Source organism: Herpailurus yagouaroundi, unplaced genomic scaffold, assembly GCF_014898765.1.
Source record: "Herpailurus yagouaroundi ecotype Mexico unplaced genomic scaffold, PumYag 187, whole genome shotgun sequence".
Classification (NCBI taxonomy): Eukaryota; Metazoa; Chordata; class Mammalia; order Carnivora; family Felidae; genus Herpailurus; species Herpailurus yagouaroundi.
In genome coordinates, this window is record NW_024412418.1 from 32,524,120 (window position 1) to 32,541,693 (window position 17,574).

Genomic DNA, 17,574 nt, shown 5'->3' on the forward strand with positions numbered 1-17,574 from the left:
AAGACTGCTTAGAAATGTCACTATCCTGGGACCCCTCAAGCTGATGGAGAGTGGGTTGGTTATAACAAGGTACTAGGGTACATACCGAGGTTTCTTCTGAGGGAAGGCACGTCATCGTCCCCTTTCCCGGAGAGCAGGCCCAGAGCATCTAGTGGCAAGCCTGCCCAGCTGCCTTCTCAACCTGGTGCTCATTCCCTCTGTCTGCGGCCAAGGTAGGGGATGAGATCGTCCGGATCAATGGATATTCCATCTCCTCCTGCACCCATGAGGAAGTCATCAACCTCATCCGCACCAAGAAGACTGTGTCCATCAAAGTGAGACGTGAGTGAGGCCAGATGACCAGGGGTACTGATGGAGGGGTGGGGTAGGGTGGGATAGGCGGTGGGGTCCCTAGCTCCTGGGGCACCGTCCTAACCCCTATGCCATTCTCCACAGACATTGGCCTGATTCCCGTGAAGAGGTGAGCAGGACCTTCCTCTGCAGACAGACTCTTCCCTGTGGGCTCAGGGTCTTGGGATAAGGCATTGGGGTCTGGCTTCCACCAAACCAGTACTGCTCCTGGGCCAGAAGTGGCTGGAGGCTCCAGATGGGCAGATCTGGATTTGGAGCCTGGTTCCTCAAACATCTCTCTCTAATGACTGCCCTTTTACATCCCCATCCCACTAGCTCTCCTGATGAACCCCTCAAATGGCAGTATGTGGATCAGTTTGTGTCAGAATCTGAGGTAAGGGCCAGGACCACCTGTGATGGGGTCTGCAGAGGGTTGTCTTCAAGGAAGGGCAGCAGGTCCCAAAGGGAGGGCTTGCCCCAGAGATGTGCCTTCAGGGGCTTTATACAGGCTCCCAAGACATCCAGAGACATCCAGAACGTCCCTGAGGCCCCCAGGGCATCCAGCCAGGCCCAGCTGGGGCAGACATACCCCCTAGGAACATAATGGCAAGCAGTCTTATATGAAGACAGCAGTACTTGCTCTAAAGGACTTTATGAAATCAAGAGACCACTTGCACACATGTGGACACCCAGTGACCCTTATCCCATCCTTCCTCCAGGGTGGGCGGAGCAGCCTGGGCTTCCCCGGCAGTCGGGAAAACAAGGAGAAGAAGGTCTTCATCAGTCTGGTAGGATCCCGGGGCCTTGGCTGCAGGTGGGTGTCAGTCATGCCCTGGGGCTCTCTCATGGCCAGTAGACCCCAGGAGACCCCTAACACTTCTCCCCTTTCTCACTGCTGCTTCTGAGGAGATGACACTTCTCAGTGTCTGATTTCCTCTCTGGGCTTCACAACAGCCCTATACAGCCAGAGGGACAGCTCTGACAGGCCCATTTTATAGATGAGGAAACTGAGGCCCATAGACAGAGCCGTGTTCCGTTGGTGGGCTCTTGAGTCATTGCAAAAGGGGCCCGTCTAGCTGACCATCTCTGTTACAGTTCCCTTGTCATTTATTACCTTGTGGGGTTCCTTAAGTGGCAGCCAGGGAATTGCAAACAGGCATCAGGCCACCTGAGAATGACGATCCCCCATACCAGCTGTTGTGAGCAAGAATGAGATGTAGAGATAAAGTACCAGCTTAGTGCCTAGTAGGTAGTAAGCAGTTTGTAAACATTAGCTATTATTATTTAACTTTTTCATATTGTTTCTACTCATTCACATTTATTCAATGCTTTTCTGCCAAGCATAGGTGCTAAAAAGTCCCTCCTTCCCAACCACTAAATACTTACAGTGTAGAGTTGCAAGGGCCCTAATGAAGCTCCTTTCTGCATCAGAGATGGCAAATAGGTCTCCCGTCCTGTGCTATTTTTCATCAATTAGCGGTGGCTGCCTGGAGTCCTACAGCTGACCCCTTTTTGACTCCCCCCAAATTTACTAATAACCTACTGTTGACTGGAAGCCTTACCGATAACATAAACAGTTGCTTAACCCATGGTTTGTGTTTCATATACTATATACTGTATTATTACGACAAAGTAAGCTAGGGGAAAGAAACTATTGTTAAGAAAACTATAAGGAAGAGAAAATGCATTTACAGGGTTGTACTATGAGAAATCCACACACAAGTGGACCCACGCAGTTCAAAGTCATGTTGTTCAAGGGCCAGCTGTGTTTTGAAAAGACCTCTAAGGCACCAAATCCAGGTTTGGTGGAAAAGAGTGCTATGATCAGTTCGTGATGTCTGCCACAGATGTGGCAGGTGTGAGAGGGGAAAATAACAATACGAATGCCATCCTTGGTGTAGGTATCTTAGGAGCGCTGAGGAGGGAACAACTATTTTAGGCTTGGGATAGAATAAGGAGTTTGGTGAAATCCTTGTAGAGGAGATAGCATTTGAATCTTAAGGAATGGAAAGAAAGAAGAAACAGCATATGCCATATATTGGGTGAGGGGTTGGGTAGCGGGAAATGACAAATAGTTTTTTTGTGGCTGTTGCCGCAGGGAAATGAGGCTGGACTGGTAAACGACGGAGTCCCATGGGTACTGAGCCTCATGGGTGACCTGGATCCTGAGGGGCCAGCATACGGGACACACAGGCAGAGGGACCAGGACATTGAGAATGAGCAGCACTGCCAGGGATGAGCAGAGCCTCACCCATATTTCCCATCTCTCCCACAGCATTTCCAGTGGGCCCATCCAGAAACCTGGCATCTTTATCAGCAACGTGAAGCCTGGTTCCCTGTCTGCTGAGGTGGGGCTGGAGGTGAGTGACCGACACTGGGATGCCCCAGAGGGGTACAGGGTCAGGCGATGACCCTGGTCATCACGTTAGTGATGGAGGTGCTGGCCTTTCCACCCAGCCCTCTCCCAACAGCCGCTGGCTGATGATTCCTCCCCATCCGCCAAGTGAAGGCTTCACGTTTCACCTTTCTAGTCTTCTCTGGCTCTGAGAGCCTTTGGTCCTGACCTTGGGGATGTAGTAATAGTAAAGAATTGACATTCATTGAGTGTTTACAGGGTAGGACTTTCTTCTAAGCCCTTTAAAATGTATAAGAACTCTGAGAATTAGGTACTGTCATTTTACAGATGGAGAAACTGAGACCTGGAGAAAGTGTATGATTTTTCTAAGATCATGTACCTAGTGTAATAGGGCTGGCATTCAAACCTAGGTAGTCTGGTGCCAGAGCCAGAACTCTTTTTTTTTTTTTTTTAAGTTTATTTATTTATTTTTGAGAGAGAGAGCGCATGCATACACAAGCATGGGTGGGGCAGAGAGAGAGGGAGACAGAGAATCTCAAGCAGGCTTCCTGCTGTCAGTGCAGAGCCTGACGCGGGGCTCAGACTCATGAACCATGAGATCACGACCTGAGCCAAAATCAAGAGTCAGATGCTTAACCAACTGAGCCACCCAGGTGCCCCCAGAACTGTTAATCTCTACTTTTGACAAGTTACTTCCTTTTTCTGCACTTCAGTTTCCTCTCCTGAAAAATGGGGGCAATAGTCTTCCTTCTAGGGTCATTGTGTGGATTAAATGAATTAATACATATGCTTCCAACTGTGCCTGGCACATAGTAAGGGATTGATGAGTGCTCGCTTTTATACAAAATATTATTATGGCTCAATAAAGCCTCTGCTATATGAGAAACCCAAGGCTCCTATGTCTACAAACTGAGTTTTTAAAGCAAATACAAATTAAGCCAAAGGAATGAACCTCTAATGGGATAATATTTGACAGCCGATAAAGGAAATATAAAGTGTAGGCACCCTGGGAGGATACCATTAGAGCTTTCTAACTGCTGTATTCATGAGGAAGAGCTGAGGTGCAGCCACTGGAAGACCCAATATGTGACTCTGGCCCCCGGGGGAAGCCCTTCCTGCAGCTGAGTAGGTTTACAGATAGTGGAGACACACTGAACCCTCTCCATTTCTCCTCCAGACAGGGGACCAGATTGTCGAAGTCAACGGCATCGACTTCTCCAACCTGGACCACAAGGAGGTGAGATGCGGGGTCTCCACCTGCTGGCCATTATCATGTCTGCCCTTCACTTCCCATGCCCCACCCCCAACCCTGCCATGGGGTCTGAGACCTTCTGTGATGTCTAGAGGCCTTGACTGCTCTGGGCTGTCAGGCTTCAGACAAGGTCTGTCTGCTTGTCCCCCCAGGCCGTCAACGTGCTGAAGAGTAGCCGCAGCCTGACCATCTCCATTGTAGCTGGAGCTGTAAGTCCAGAATGACCTGGTAGGGCCCCCATAACCCCTGACTTCCAACCCCGGCCATTCAGACCCCTGATCTCTGGCACACACTCCTGGGAAGGGCCAGAGGGTCTCCTTTCCTGAAGCTCTGACAGAGCAGAGGGAGAGATCTCTGCCTAGCGGGGAGAAGCTTGCTCAGAGACAATAGGAGCCACAGTGCCTGACACGGGGCGCCATGCTGATAAGAGGACAACCTGCATCTTGGTCCCCAGGGCTGTGGCAGTGGCTGGCCGGGTTCCCTGGGAGACTGAGCAAGAGGTCTCTTTTCACTCCCCTGAGGGCCGAGAGCTGTTCCTGACAGACCGGGAGCGGCTGGAGGAGGCACGGCAGCGCGAGCTACAGCGGCAGGAGCTTCTCATGCAGAAGCGGCTGGCAATGGAGTCCAACAAGATCCTCCAGGAGCAGCAGGAGATGGAACGACAGTGAGTGTGGCCAGCCAGGGTGCCCCCTCCCTCTCCTCCCTGCCCACCGTGTCCTGGGCCAGCTTCATCCTGCCCCCCTGAGGCCTGTCCTCAGACCGGATGGGTTCAGTGGTGGTCAGTGTATCCATCCCTTGCCTCCAGACCACCAAGCTCTCCCCTTCTAGTTGAGGAGAGCCCTTGACTTCCAAAACCCAGAAGTATGGAAAATGAGGATGCTACCAGCAGTAGCTAACGTTTGTTGAGTATCAGTCATGTGGCCGGCATTGAATCAGGACCTTGTTTATGTCTTGCTTAATTTAATTCCCACAATAGCTCTGGAAGATAGATGGTATTGACCCATTTTACAGGTGAGGAGGCTGGGAGGTCTTAGCTCAGGGAGGTTAAGCCACTTGTGAACAAAGTCACATGTGGCCAAGCTGGGATTCACACCTGTCTGTGGTAATAAGGCTCACCCATCCTAAGGTCGGTTGAGATGATGGACTGGGACAACAAATGTGGTGAGCAATTCACAAATAAAAAGCTACTGTCAAAATCCAAATCCAGATACATTCTAGGAGTGTAAAAACAATTTGGAAAAGGAAGGTGGACAGGATCTTTCCCTCTTCCCCATCACAGAATTAGCCTGGAGAATCAGCCCTGGTGTACCTCTGCCCATTGCCCTGGCCTTGGCCAGTGGCCCTGGCTACATATTGCCTGGGGCCCTCCTCCCAGAGGACCTGACTCCAGCAAGGCCCTGCCTACTGTCAGTCACTTTATCTAAGTGTTTGAAGGTAGACACATAGAGTGTGGCCTGCGTCGATCCGCCTCCCATCCCTGGCAGCACAGAATCTCTGCTCAGCAGTGCCAGGCAAAACCACACAAGAGCACGAGGCCCAGATTTTCTTGGACCCGCTTCCCCAGCATCCAAATCTGGTCCAGGCATCCTTGGAAGGGAGCCCATAAGAAAGATTTTAAACCTTTCTCAAATTAGGAATTAGCTACAAGGAAGAGAGAACTTCTCTTGCATAGACTCTAGCATGCCAATCTGAATTTGTGTTTCAGGAGAAAAAAAGAAATTGCCCAGAAGGCAGCAGAGGAGAATGAAAGATACCGGAAGGAGATGGAACAGTGAGTGCTTGGGTCCACATGTCTGCGTGCAGACGTGAGTGTGCTCTTGGGATTGTGGCCAGCCAGAGGCCCCCTCCAGGCCCAGTTTGCCTGGCCTTCTTGTCTCCTGGTAGCCATTCCATAATTCTAGTAAAGCCCATCACGTTAAGGTAACTAGAGCATAGTCCTGTAATCCCCAGGGTGGCATTGACACTCGATGTCGAATACGAGTGCCAGGAACTTTGTTTTCTTCATCACAGCTAGAGCCATGCAGCCTCTCCCCAGGCTGGTTAGGGTTTCCCAATAGGCAGAGGGTGGGCCTGTAAAAGTCCTGACCCCAGTCACAGGCAGGGGGATCTTATTTCAGGATTGTGGAAGAGGAGGAGAAGTTTAAGAAGCAGTGGGAAGAAGACTGGGGCTCAAAGGAACAGCTGCTCTCATCTAAAACCATCACCGCTGAGGTGCACCCAATACCCCTTCGCAAGCCTAAGTGTATGTATCATGTACCGGGGGAGGGACCTTCCTTCTGGGGCCTGGGGGTTGGGGAGTATCTTGACAGAGATACTAGTCTCCCTCCAATCACCACCACCTCCCCAGGTGAAGAGCCCACAGCTCCCTGGGCTGTATTTCTTTCATGGAGGGGCAGCCATGTGCCGGGGCATGGGGGTGGGCAGGATCTCTGCCCCTTTGTCCCCAGGGGCCTGTTGCCAGACTCTCCCCCACAACACAGACTCAGGCAGGAAGGCCTCTCCTTGTGCCCTTGGGCTGCTGACCAGGGAATGGAGAGCTCTGTCAAAAGCGAGTTGTTCATTGGATCATCTTCTTGCTTTGCTGAGTAGTACGTCCACATCCCACCTGGTTCTGAATCAGAGCTGGGTGCAACAGCAGCAAGAAAGAGGGGAAATGCTCATGATGGAGAGGATTTGGGTGATCCGAGGCTGATGGGTGACTGTGGGAAGACCTTACCTGAAGTGCCCCTGCCACCGGCACCCCTGTGCATGGGGTATGGTCACACCCCTTCAAGGATGGAGTCAGGGAGAGGACTGAGACCACTCCTAGGCCCAAACTGCGGCCATCTGGGGCCTCAGCTCCCTCTGCCCTTTGCACCTCCTTTCTTCATCTGCCCTGGGTTCTCACTTCGAATTTCAGGCCAGGCCTCCACCACCTGCTCCCCTGTCCACCTGCTCACAACGCCTACTACCAGGTGCCCACACCACCAGGGCAAAGTAGTGGCTCACTCTCAGTGCTTCTCCAGGGGGCTGGTGGTAGGAAGCCAAGCAAGGTAGCTGGGGGCCATGGCAATCACGAGTCCAGGATTCCACATTGGGCCTTATTGTCACTTTACATGACATAGGGCCAGTTCTGCTGCAGCTGATTGTGCTCAGCTGACCTGGGAACCTCTAGATACGGGGTGCATCTACACCCAAGAACCAAGATTCCCCATGTCTGCTGTATCACAGCCATTTGGGATCTTGTGATGGTCTAGACAACCTGGCCCCAACTTTGGATCATATTGGGCCCTAGAGTGGCATCATCTTGTCAACACAGGCCACTTGGGTCAACAAAGAGGTTGGGCAGGCACCTGGATGGTTCCGTTTCACTCCTGCCTGGTGCAGAACAAACATCTCCCAGCACATTCCTTCCTGGCAGCAGGGGATGGTGTCATCCCAGGGTCCTCTCTGAAGGACAAAGCAAGCTCTCATCAGCCTCCCCCCTGACATTTGGTATTAGTTAAGGATGTGGCCAGAGCTAAATTCCTGGTGAATAATCTGTGTTTGAGACAGGGAGCTAATTTGCTCTTATGAGTGAAATAGGAGCTTCAGAAGGAGAGAAATCGATTTTAATTGCTTCTCGTGAAAGTAATCCTAGTCAATTTAGTACCTTTCTAGAAACCGGGCCTTGGCTTTAGAGCAAACACATTCTCTCAGGAACTACGAAAAATAAGAACACTTTCTCTGGCTAGCTATTTATTTAGTGCTTTTAAACCAAATCAAGCTTCTTGAATGAAAGGAGCAAGAGCTTTCCCTTTGCTTTAAGATACGAATTTTTTCTAAGGGAATGTACGAAACATGGGATGGATGGCCCGAGCCTGCCTGCCTGAGCTGGGGCAGCTGCTGCCTCTGTCCATGTCCGCGTGCACTGGCAATTTCATTCTCCTTGGGAAATCAGTCAGAAAATGCAGGAAGGCCTCTGAGCGAGCTCAATTCCTGCCTCCCTCCCCATTCCTGGGAAGCTGGAGCGGTCTCTGTTGTGTTGAGCCAGCACAACCGGGACAAGCCGGCTCCTCCCTGGTGACTCTTCAGCTCTGGGGCCCAGTTAGCCAACAGGTTATATCTGACTCAGGTGTTTGTGCCTGTGAGGGATGGACTGCACATTTTTGAACAGACAGGAAAGAGTGTGGAGCATCTCTTGCCTGAAAAAGAAAGCCACTCATCCTAATGATGTGGTGGGCCTGACTGCTTCTCTCACCACCACCTGTCCTAGGGGCACTGCCTGCCTCCCTGTGGCTGACCCAGCAGAACCCCAACATTCTTCTGAGCCAGGACAGATTGTCAGAGAGTCCCCCAGAAGAGCTTTCTTTAGCCAAAGCAATGAGGAGGGGGGTTATTAAGCATCCCAGAGCCGGAAGGAGCCTTGGGAGATGAAGAGGTTTAAACAGGATATTTCTAGGATTTTCTCTCCATTAGGACCCCAGCAATTAGCCTCCACCCCCAATGGACCCCATGGTTTAGAAGTTGAGGTTTTTCCTATCAAACTATGAAGCAATCAGTTGTTTTCCTATTGTTTTATTATGTAGTCATTATTTGCAAGAAAGCATCAATGTTCCACTATTTAATTAACATAAATTGAGCCAAAAGCTAAGGAATTTAACTTACAGCCTTTTCATAGAGGAATGGGGAAGTTCTTCTAATTAATATTTGAAATATTAATAGGCAGGTCACAGCAGACTCATCCACTCCCTTCAACAGTCCCAGGGAGGCCAAAGTCCAGATTGGAAACCACTGGAATGGATGATTTGCTATTCTCCACATGATGTCAACATTCATGTCTTCCTAACCACATGTCTCCCCTTTACCCTTTGAAATCTCCTCACCTCCTCAGGATCAACCTGCCCACATAGCTCTGACATCCCCCAGGGACCCAGAGTTCCCAAAGTGGTAAGAAGCAGCCAGGAAGGTCTGTTCTGCCATTGTAAACCCTTGGTACCAGACATGTGTAATACTCAGATATTCCCATATTCTGTGCCTCACTTCCCAACTTTCAACTGAATGCCCTGCACAAAGTTTCTCACTTGACTGTCAGGTCAGAATTCCCCCCGTTGTTAGCCCATTTTACAGACAGAGAAACTAAAGCTACCAAGGTTGAAAGCACTGCATGCACGATCCCGGAGCAAGACAGTTTTGCTCTGGGCTCCTGAGCCCTGTTCCCACCCCTGACCTCACAAGTTCCCATAGAGGAGGACGGGCATAGGTCATTAGGCTCCTGGGAAGCACCTCTGGCCTCTTGGTCTCCCAAGTCCCTCTTCGTTCACCAGCTTCCTCCTCTTTTCCTGGGTAGCTGATCAGGGAGTGGAACCTGAGCTTGAGCCAGCAGATGACCCGGATGGAGGCATGGAGGAGCAGGGAGAGCAGGTTTGCAGCCCCCGCTTCACTGCCTGGCCTTGCTGCTCCGCTTGCCTTGCCCACCGCCTCCTGCTAGCCCTGCAGACACCCAGCTCTAAGGAGCCATCACGTGGCAGGGACCACTGGATTGTGCGAAGCTCCTGCAATCCCAGCTTAGTCCAAGCACTGCACACAAAGCCTGAGGACAGGACTCCCAACCTGGCTGAAATGTCTGCTGATACACACCTAAACAACTGAACCACTGGTTCAGTGCTGCCCAAGCCCAGGTTCTTCCTCTGCTGCTCTGGGATCTCCCTAAGGACTCCCTAGATATCCCCAAGGTCAGGCAGGAGGCTTTCAAGATCCTGTTCTAGAACTCAGGCTGGTCAGGGTGGGTAATTATTTAATGGATCACTGCTGGTGCAGGGAGCTTTAGGTTTGAGATGTTTCCCGGTCATACTGTTGCCTGGGGGAAGCAGGGGGCTGGTGCCCTGATGATCTGGTCTGGGGCCGGGGCGGGGTATGCTTGTTGGGGCAGACCTGCCCACAGCTGCCTGAGCTGCCTTTCTCAGAGCTGACCCCTGTCATTGCCTTCTCTCTCAACATTGAAAGCAGAGGATGTGGTCTGTACTATGAGATAAGACAGTTTTGTTCTGAGTGATAGCAATTTGAGGCATAAACGCAGGCTATCTTTTGTCTTGAGCCATTTCTTGGATGGAGGGACCAGACATCAGTCAGGAGAGCCCTCGTTCTCTTTCAGTGTTAGCAGACTGCAGCTGTGATTTGGACAAGCTCATCCCCCAACAAGGGCTGTCTCTGATTTTCTGGCACTGACTCCTGAAGCCAGTGTCCTGGGGAGAAGCAGTTGACGGGGCCCCAGGGAATCAGGGCCGTTCTCTGGCAGCCTGGGGCCTGCTCTGTAACCCAGGTGAAGCCAGGTGAGTGGAGAGTCAGACCGAGGGTGCGGTTTTGCTATTGGGTCTGCTCCTCATCTCACAGCCACATGTCCTTGAGATCCCAGCCTCTGGCTGCTGTCTGTGGACGCTCTGGCTGAGCCAAACAGCATCTCATCTCTTTGTTCTCTGTGTTATAGCCTTCGGGTGGTTTTATCGTTACGATGGCAAATTCCCAACCATCCGGAAGGTAGGGCGCGAGACTGAGTGCTGTGCCGTTTGCTGCTGAGTTTGCTGTGGGGTTTGGCCTTTACGAGCATTGTTTCTTTGCCTGTCAACTCTAAACAGTGTAACCCGGCCTGTTCACTACAAGGCCTGACCTGTCTGCATCTATCAGGCTGACGTCAAAAGGCAGGGCGCTGCCACAGGAGCATTGTGGGGGGAAAGTGTTCATGGGGTGAGACCCGCCTGAGTACCATCTGGCACCATCTCGGTCAGCATCAGCCCCGGAGGCACAGGGCAGGGACAGGGCCATGGCAGCTTCTTTGTTCCTCTGTCAATACCAGAAGCCATAGTCAGACAGAGTGAAATATCAGGTTGGGTATACACAACACACGTTATGAGACCAGCTGCACCAGACACAGACTCGCTGCCAGGCAGGGATTTTCTGCCTCAAATTGAGACTAAGAGCCACACCAATCATAACTCTCTCCTAGAAATATCGCTACGTGTGCCAAGATAATGCATTTTTCTGGTCTCTGGGGCCTTGAATTTTCTCTCTAAATCTTATTACTGTATCTCCAGGCCCTATAAGACTCTCATCCTTTTTCTTTCTAAATCACTTTGGCATTTGATTATGAAAACGCCACTGTTAATATCTGTAGATTGGACATATGAGATGACTTGGCATTTGGAAATCAGGCATCAGCATAAATCTGGGTGAACTAATTTAGTTGTTATCACTCGGCTGGGTCTTTCTGGCAGGATGTTAGTCCCCCAGAAACCAAAACGGTGGCAGCTGGGTGACCGTGATGATAGGTAGGTAGCTTCTCCCTGCCTGTAAAATGGGAATATCTGATGTCCCAGAAACGTCTGCTCCCTTCTTCCAACACGATACTGTTAAGATAATAGACAGCAATATTATTCCTGACAGAAGTTAGCATCTTGACCTAGGAACACAGATCATGATTTGCATGATATTGAATAAACTTAGGACAGGGCACCACGGGGGATTCCTTTCCACACTGCCTTGGTCTCAGAAAGGCCCCAGTCTCATAAGACTGTCTTTTTTCATCCTACAGCCCGACTCTGTGGCTTAGGCTATCTCATTGGGGTTAGATTTTGAATGCTCTACACACTATCTCTACTAGAACTCACCTACAGAGGACAGCGCGTGCGCGCGCGCACACACACACACACACACACACACACACACAGGATTATACTGGAAAAAATACCTATACCTTTATGGATAGGTAAAATCTCTTCCAGGCACTAATAACCAGGTAAATGTAAGAGAACTAACATCTTCTCCACACACATACCTCCCATAGGAAATCATGTCACTTGGACATTGCTATTGGTAAGAAGGAGCCCTGTTTTCACCTATTCATTAGTTCAGTATAACTGAATAGCTGGTATTTTTTTCATTTCATTTCCAAAAGAGAGAAAGATGGCTTCTAGATAAGAAGCAAGAGCACATCCATCCTGTCTGCCTTTCCTCTCAGTCCAAACTGGGAGGGACCATTTGCCATGAATTTAACTGACAGCTAAAAGGACAACAGAATCACATCTCTCATGCTGGCTCTGAAAACCCATTGTCTCCTCCTCTAGAGCCACGTGACTTGCATTGTCTCCCAGCAGCTAGAACACCAAGTCCCCGGGTAATACACTTGGCTATCTATAGCCATGATCATCAGTGTGCACAATTTCCCTTATTTGAAAAGACAAAGATTCGATGTTTGTTATTCCTAACCTGGGAGTAAGTCCCTCTGAGGCTCAAGGTCCCCAGGCCTGTGGCCCCACAAAGTCTGTGTCAGCCTGCAGGATTCATGGTTCTGACTAAGCCTTTTACTAGGATGCTTGAGTAAATCCTGCAAACCAGCCCTATGGCAGGAGCCCACTGTCCAGCAGGTGAGGTAGATTCACACGCAACTGAGTAACCTGTATGGAGGGCGCTAGTATGAGGTCAGTAGACGATGCTACGGGACAGTTTAACCTTCTGTATCACTAAACAGGAGCTGCTTTCTTGGAAAGGGGACAGAGACTGCCACATCTGCCTGTCCCATCCAGGATACCTGGCTCTAAAATGTTAGCACTGGTAGTTTGAGGGTTTTTTGGTTTGGTTTGATTTGGTTTGGTTTTTAAGCCAACAGAATGGCCATTCCTATCATTGGTGGTCCCTGTGAGAGGCCATACCCATATCCTAGCAAGCTGCCATTAGGCAGAATGTCATTGGCTCCTCTCGGGGTAATTGCTGTCTGATCTATAACATGATGGCAGGGTTCATCTATCAGCTGAGCCAAGAGTCTAGTGAACATGGTGGGTAAAGAACCAAGCAGGACTCTGAAGCAATGAGAGTCATTGCTACTACTTTTCTCAAGTAGTTCATAGACTGTCCTGGTGGCGGGCCTCTATCCCTGACATGGGTGACCATCTCCAAAGAGCATTACCTGTGCATGGAAGTAGGGATTGTCTTTAGGAGGCGAGGCAGGATGACTCAGTAATAGGTCCATAACTACACCCCCAGGCTTCTCCAGCTGTGGATAAAGTTTCGTATCCGGTAATCAAAAACTCAGTTCCTCATTCCTGCCCTTAGATGCTGGGATGATTTGGGAATTCTGAGAGAAGCCCCCAGGGAATGCTAGTTAGGGGTGGGGATGAGCTCAGTGAACAGGCAGATTTCCTCCTCCCCACGTCAATTCCCCAGAATGTTGACTCTCTCTGCTGCCACCTCTCCTGAGTGCTAACTCTGTCCTCTGTGCTGTGTGTGATGGGGCTGACACTCCCTCCTGCCATACTCCTGTTGCTGCCAGCTCATCTGGGCACAGTAGAAAATGTGTTGGACCTAGAAGACTCAGGTCCAAACCCTGGCACCACCACTTACTGGATGTTTGATATTGGGCAAGGGACTTCACCTCTCTGAGTCTTGGTTCCTTCATCAAAAGAATGGGGATAATACCTACCTATGAGCATAGGTAGATTTACCTATGAACATAAATCCCTTAGCACATAGGCAGTCCATACATTGTAATTTTCTTCCTCCCTTACCCCTTGGCTTTCCTGCAACCCCATGGGAGGAGCAGGCAGGAAAGCAGGTTCTGTAGGTCCAATTCCAACAGGAAAAATAAGGAGTTTGTTTGCCTTGCATCTCCTCTCCCTAATCTTGTTGAACTCTGACAGTCAGTACAAAGCAGTTAGGCTATTCTCTTCCCCCACTCCCATCTCCTAGTCCTGTGGTTTTTGGCTAATCCTCAGTTCAGGGGTCTAGTTCAGAGGGAATGGTGGACTCTACAGGATTCAATGGTCTGAAGTTAAGCATCAGAGCAAAATCTGATGTCCCTGGCTCTGGGCTCCCAGGTCTGAGGCTGGCTCCTACCTCCTGAAGTTTAGGACAGAGGATCTCTGCAAATGAGACTCGTCAGCTCTCCCAGATTTTTTGTAGAATCTCCCAGGATGCATCTCTGTTGTCTGAACATGAGACACCTCTCTTTCCAGATGATGGAGAAGGCGTGTGCTCAGATACTAGGACACAAACACAATGTATTCTATTTATACACCACTTTCATTTTATAAGGCTCTTTTATAGATGTTGTTTTATTGGCTCTGAGGGCAAGCCTATAGGCAGGAGTTTCTTCTATTTTGAAGATGAGGTGGATCAGGCCCAGAGAGGTTAAAGAACTTAGCCAAGATCACACAGCTACTTAGTGAGCTAGTAAGCCAGTTCTTCTGGCTGGAAAAAGGAATGTGTCTCCCACTCCACAGTGGGTAGCACAGTGGGTAGACCTGTCCTAAATCTGAGGTCCAGTGCCCAGTGCAGATGGGCAGAGCAGGGGGAGGGGCTCACTTCTGGTGTTGTCTGTGGGCTGACTGCCCTGTTTGCTGTGCTGTGCCAGTGTCTACACTGCCTTTTAACCCTTGCCATGTAAACAATACCACATCTGCTCAGAAAGGAAAGGATAAGAAGAAAGCCAAGTATGACAGCCTGCAAGAGTTGAGAAAGAATAAGAAGGAACTAGAGTTTGAGCAAAAGCTTTACAAAGAGAAAGAGGAAATGCTGGAAAAGGAAAAACAACTGAAAATCAACCGGCTGGCCCAGGAGGTATGTGTCTGGCTCACAGGCTAGGTGAGCATCCCCAGAACATAATTTGGTTGTTCCCCACCATGCTCCCAGGGAACCAGCTGGAGTTGTGTTCCCCAAGTGGAGTCCAAGGATGGAGTGAGCCCTGCCCTTCTGCTCAGTCTAGAATGTGTGATCATCCCACCTGCCCAGGGTCATGGAGACCACCTTCTGGCTTAGGTGTACGTTTGGCATGGAGACTAGACTCCTTGCTAAAGTATGGGTCTGAGGCTAGCCTCTCTGCCCAGATCGTCACACTTAGGTTCACCCTTCACATACCTTGCTAGAGGTTTGAGTCTGTCCCCTCCATCCCAGCCCCACCAGAGTATGAGTCCAAGGCCAGACCTGTCCACCCTATGTGTGAATATGAGGTCTTTCTCTGCACTCAGGGTATGACCCCAAGGCTAACCCCTCTGCCTAGATTATAGGACTGAAGTTAGCCTTCCACCCACTTGTCATCAGGTCTGCGTCTGTCCAGTCTCTCTCCCCAGGTTATGAGTCCAAGACCAAATTTCCCCCACCTGCATTCGCTCTGAGAGTATGGGTCAGAGGCTAACCCCGTTGTGCAGGTGAGGTGTCTGAGGCTATTCCCCAATTGATCAGGCAGTGAGTCAGGCTGCTTCCATCAACATAAGGTGTATCCTAAGCTAGATCTCTTCAACCTGGACGTGTATCTAAAGCTGTCCCCTTCAAGATATGACAAAAGCAGTCGTCCGACATGAGTAATTCCTATTTCCTAGATGAGTTGGGTGACTTTAACTCCCTAGCTATTGGAGAGGTTATTGGTTCTGCTTCTCTTTAATGCTTCCATGAATCAGAATGCCAAGCTGATTAGATTACAAAATCAGAGTAATGCTGGAAAATGTGAAGTGCATTAGGTCTGGCATTAGGAGCGAGTAAGCAACAAAATTAAAAATAAAATCCAACTTGTTCTTCTGGAACAAAGTAGCCTGGAAGGGGAAAAAGAGTAAAGTTAAAATTTTGGCATTGTGCCAGGAGCCTACAAAAGGGCCATTTTTAGAGAATCCCCAGATCCCAGAGTTCATGGGGACCCTGGGAGCCTTATCCCAACTAATTCCAAACAAAGCACAAGTCCCTCCTCTGATTTTGCTAAGTGCCATTAGTCAGCTGGACACTCCAGCATCCTCTCCCTTCTATTTCCACCTCTTCTGGGGCCAGATGGAATAAGCCAGGGTCTTTTGCTGGATAGTGGACACACCCAACAGTACTCTTTAAAGAAATGCTTCTATGCTGCTGATCTGAGTGCGCCACGCACGTGTGACTCAAGTGTGCCTCTCCTTTTTGCACTGGCTTTGGGTCCTAGGTGTCCGAGACAGAGCGGGAAGACCTTGAGGAATCGGAAAAGATTCAGTATTGGGTGGAAAGGCTCTGTCAGACACGCCTTGAGCAGATTTCCTCTGCTGATAATGAGATTTCAGAGGTAACAGGGCCCTTCTTTCCACATAGACCCTCCTGCTGACTTCAGAATGACCCACTCTGGGGACAGTGGGAGGCAAGATGGCCACATCAGGTTCACTGTCCAAGGCCACCCCTACCAGCCCACTCTGCCTTGCTCTCTGGAGGAGGGGGACATCTCTACATTTCTGGGCTTATCTCCTGAGTGGCCAGCAAGTCCTAACCCATCTGAGATGGTCTCAGGCATGTTGTTCTGGAGCAAGGGTGCCCCTTTCACTATTGAGTTGTTCCAGGTTAGATAAACTGTATGGGCACCTTACTTATCACACATATGAGATAACTTGGGACTGTCCTACATTTGGACACTCCTTCCTAGCCACTTGGTTTGGGCTCACCTGAGCACCCAGGTGACAGAGAAGTGACAACCCCATGATTCTGGTTGGAGGGTGGTAGATTTCCAGCAGCAAGAGAAACAGGAAAGCATTATACTCAGTGTTTTGTGAAGTGGAGCACTGGTCAGACAATTACAGAGCTTCCTTACAACCCTCCCCCAGATGACCACGGGGCCCCCGCCTCCCCCGCCTTCTGTGTCTCCCCTGGTCCCACCCCTGAGACGCTTCGCAGGCGGGCTGCACCTCCACACCACTGACCTGGATGACATCCCCTTGGACATGTTCTACTATCCCCCCAAGACTACCTCGGCCTTACCTGTGATGCCCCACCCCCCACCCTCCAACCCATCCCCCAAGATCCCCGCGCCCCCTGTCCTTCCCTCATCAGGCCGTGTGAGTGCCTCTTCTTCACCCTGGGTCCAACGCACTCCACCCCCCATTCCCATCCCTCCCCCACCATCTATCCCCACCCAAGACCTGACTCCTACCCGCCCGCTACCCTCGGCACTGGAAGAGGCACTGGGCAACCACCCCTTCCGTGCTGGGGACACAGGAAATCCAACAGAGGACTGGGAAGCAAAGAACCACAGTGGGAAGCCCACTAATTCCCCTGTCCCTGAACGGAGCTTCCCACCCACCACAAAGGTACTGCGCCTGTTCTGCATGCTATGCTGGGAGGCAGGAAGAGTGGCAGGGCTGCTGTTTCCCACATCCTCCACTGCTCTTGTGAGCGGAGATGGGAAGAAACATCACCCCACCCCATTTTCGAAGAATGAGCTCCCAACCTGCCTGTTGTGGTCATCCTGCATGTGTTTGGTTTCTGCTAATGTTGAAGTACTATACAGTATGGTGAATTGCCTGTGGTACTTGTGATGAGCAACAGTGTATTTATGTCTGTTGGTTTCTTTTGGCTCCTCTTGGCTGGTATGGGCTGGTAAGGTTCAATATAGTACTGTGTTAATGAATAGCCAGAGCTCAGTCACGGCCGGTCACTTTTTGATATAAGCTCAGAAAATCTTGAATATGGGAAATGAATCCCCAGGTTAACAGGGGGGAACAAGGGGAAGATAAGTAGTAGAGCAGTATTAAGATCTTGTAAATGAAACGATAACACTGTCCAGTGCAGTGTTAGGACATTACAATGCCATTTTCTATGGAGTTAGCCAACTACATTGGCTTGAAGTATAATACCCAGAAATTTCTGGCCAACTTCCAGCTCCAGAAAAAAAAAAAAAAAAAAATGA

The 17,574-nt window shown here is 50.1% G+C and overlaps 1 protein-coding gene across 4 annotated transcripts in view; it reads left to right on the forward strand.

The window, feature by feature from the left end:
* The window catches only part of USH1C (USH1 protein network component harmonin), a 47,156-nt gene that overhangs the window by 14,173 nt on the left and 15,409 nt on the right, over nucleotides 1-17,574 (forward strand). For 3 of the 4 annotated variants that reach the window (XM_040495693.1, XM_040495695.1, XM_040495694.1), the window contains exons 5-15: nucleotides 213-321; nucleotides 436-460; nucleotides 667-724; nucleotides 1,050-1,144; nucleotides 2,606-2,690; nucleotides 3,864-3,923; nucleotides 4,091-4,147; nucleotides 4,460-4,602; nucleotides 5,644-5,709; nucleotides 6,056-6,180; nucleotides 9,247-9,320. In XM_040495693.1, coding sequence (XP_040351627.1) covers nucleotides 213-321; nucleotides 436-460; nucleotides 667-724; nucleotides 1,050-1,144; nucleotides 2,606-2,690; nucleotides 3,864-3,923; nucleotides 4,091-4,147; nucleotides 4,460-4,602; nucleotides 5,644-5,709; nucleotides 6,056-6,180; nucleotides 9,247-9,320 — 897 coding nt within the window. Of the gene's footprint in view, nucleotides 1-212; nucleotides 322-435; nucleotides 461-666; nucleotides 725-1,049; nucleotides 1,145-2,605; nucleotides 2,691-3,863; nucleotides 3,924-4,090; nucleotides 4,148-4,459; nucleotides 4,603-5,643; nucleotides 5,710-6,055; nucleotides 6,181-9,246; nucleotides 9,321-10,383; nucleotides 10,434-14,351; nucleotides 14,505-15,846; nucleotides 15,964-16,492; nucleotides 16,976-17,574 lie in introns of all 4 variants that reach the window. The other variant, XM_040495696.1, reaches the window with a different exon arrangement.